General features: G+C 66.6%; 1 protein-coding gene across 1 annotated transcript in view; it reads right to left on the reverse strand.

Moving 5' to 3' along the window:
* Positions 1–15: 15 nt before the first annotated feature.
* Positions 16–2156, reverse strand: part of DEAF1 (DEAF1 transcription factor) — a gene marked incomplete at its 3' end in the record, with an annotated part of 16909 nt that continues 14768 nt past the window's right edge. The window contains exons 10-11 of the mRNA XM_010845779.1: positions 1642–2136; positions 16–327 (exon numbers count right to left, since the gene is read on the reverse strand). Of these exons, the coding sequence (XP_010844081.1) occupies positions 16–327; positions 1642–2136 (807 nt within the window). The remainder of the gene's footprint in view (positions 328–1641; positions 2137–2156) is intronic.

The raw sequence follows: 2156 nt of genomic DNA on the forward strand, positions 1-2156 counted from the left end.
GCAGACAAGCTTCACTTGCGTGTGCGCCCCCCGCGCCCCTGCCCGGGAAGGCGGCGCACACCCGAGGCGCGGACGGTACCTCCTTCCGCTCGGCGTCCGCCTGGGCTCTGGCCTGGGCCGCGGCAGCCTCCCGGTAGGAGCTGGCCTGCTTGGTCTGTTCGAACAGCGTCTTCAGCTGCTGCGCGGTGCTGAGCAGGGAGTTAACCATCTCCTCCAGGTACAGCCAGGTCCGCTGCTCCGACATCTCCAGCCCGCTGACCACCGCGGGGGAGACAGCTTTGGTGGGGGTGGAGGGCGGCGCTGCCAGGGCCGGCAGGGACGTCAGCACTAGCCCGAGGGAAGCAAAACAGAGCAAGGAGTCAGCACGTCACCTGGCTCCAAGGGCCTCCGTGTTCTCACTGAGTGAGGGAGACCGGGCTGGTGCACAGAGCGCAGGCCTAGAGGGCACCTAAGGCACTGCAGGTGCAGAGACGCCCTCCCCCCCGGCGCCCCCTCTGACCCCTGCTGCGGCTACAGCTGCCCGACCACGGATGGCACGCCAAGTGCAAGCAGGAGCTGAAGCCTCCTGGTTTCGTTTCTGCTCACACAGAAAACTTCAGGGCCGTCTGTGGGCACGGGGTCTGGGGCACAGATCAGGGCTAGCGGGGGGCAGGTTCCTCTCAGCTGCAGAAGAAATCACGGGGGTGGAAAGGGAACCTGGGGCGATGCTGGCTCTGGACAGGACATGGAGACTCACACTTTGGACGCACGAGGCCTGCCCACCTCTGTCCCAAGGGACCTGGGCAGAGATGTCCCGGGGGAGACACGCGCACCCAGGCCTTGCTGTGCACGTCGGCCTCCTCTGAGGAAAAGCCCTGATGGGAGCACCGGCTGAGTCCTTGGCGCAAATGCCCCACCAAGGCCCATTTTCAGCTCCTGGGTGAACCACTAGACAAGAGCTGCACGAGATGCAGAGTCAGTGCTCAGGAGCCAGACCCACAGAGTGGCCAGACCTCGGCTGTGAACCCGCCCCCGGGAGCGGAAGCATGGGGTCTGGAAGACAGGACCCTGAAGCGAGCCTCCAGCCCTCGCTGCGCTGGACCTAAGGGGAGGGGCAGTGGGACAGGGCAGACAGAGGGGGCAGCAGCTGCTCTCGGGGGCCCCGCGGTCTAGACCAGAACCCACCCCGACACGATCACCCCAGGAACAGGCTGCACCGCCCTGAAGGAAACAGGAAACCCCGAGTCCACACTGGAATCAGCAAGGAGCAGGTAGGCAGGAGTGCCGCGGCCACATGGGTGAACACCCCCGAGGCTGGCCGCGGCCTGCCGGGGCTCTGCCGGGGCTGGGGCTAGGCTTTAGGAGGTGGGTCGGGGGAGGCAGGTAGTGACAATCAGATACACACACACGAGGACGTGCTGGCAAGCTTCAGGCCAGTGAGTCACGGACACGCACACTCTCGCACCTGAAGCCAGGGGACAAGTGCCCTCGGGGACACTGACCCAGAGCAGCGTCCCGGGTGGAGCCCGGCAGATTCTAGGCTCTGCAGGGCACAGGGCACTAGGTGAGCAGCCTTGCCCCACCTAGCATCTGGCAGTAGCTTCCGGTCTACAAACAGCCCTGCCTCCCCAGACCTCGGGAGCAGGGCTCCTCCTCACTCACCTATTTTGGGATGAGACGTCGGCAGTGCGGCCTCTGGGAACGGTGTGATCTGGCAGCTGTCCTGATAACCGGGGTAGTGGGGCTCCGGGTGGCCGACCCTGCACGGAGGCTGCACGCTCGCTTCCTGCACTGTGCGGAGAGGGGCGCCATGCCTGTGACCCCGCTGCTGCGCGCCCAGCCAGACAGCCCCCGAGCTCACAAGTGGAGGAAGTGGACTGTTGAGACAACAGCGCCAGGGGCCCAGAAGGAAAGGGAACCGACGACGCACTGGGGCCCGGAGCGAACCAGAACTGATGACGCGCAGGGGCCCGGAGGGAACCAGAACCGACGACGCGCGGGGGCCGGGAGGGAACCAGAACAGATGAGGCGCGGGGGCCGGGAGGGAACCAGAACTGATGACGCGCGGGGGCCCGGAGGGAACCAGAACCGACGACAGCGCCGGGGCCCGGAGGGAACCAGAACCGACGACGCGCGGGGGCCCGGAGGGAACCAGAACTGATGACGCGCGGGGGCCC

The sequence above is a fragment of the Bison bison genome, unplaced genomic scaffold, assembly GCF_000754665.1.
Source record: "Bison bison bison isolate TAMUID 2011002044 unplaced genomic scaffold, Bison_UMD1.0 scf7180017848696, whole genome shotgun sequence".
NCBI lineage: Eukaryota > Metazoa > Chordata > Mammalia > Artiodactyla > Bovidae > Bison > Bison bison.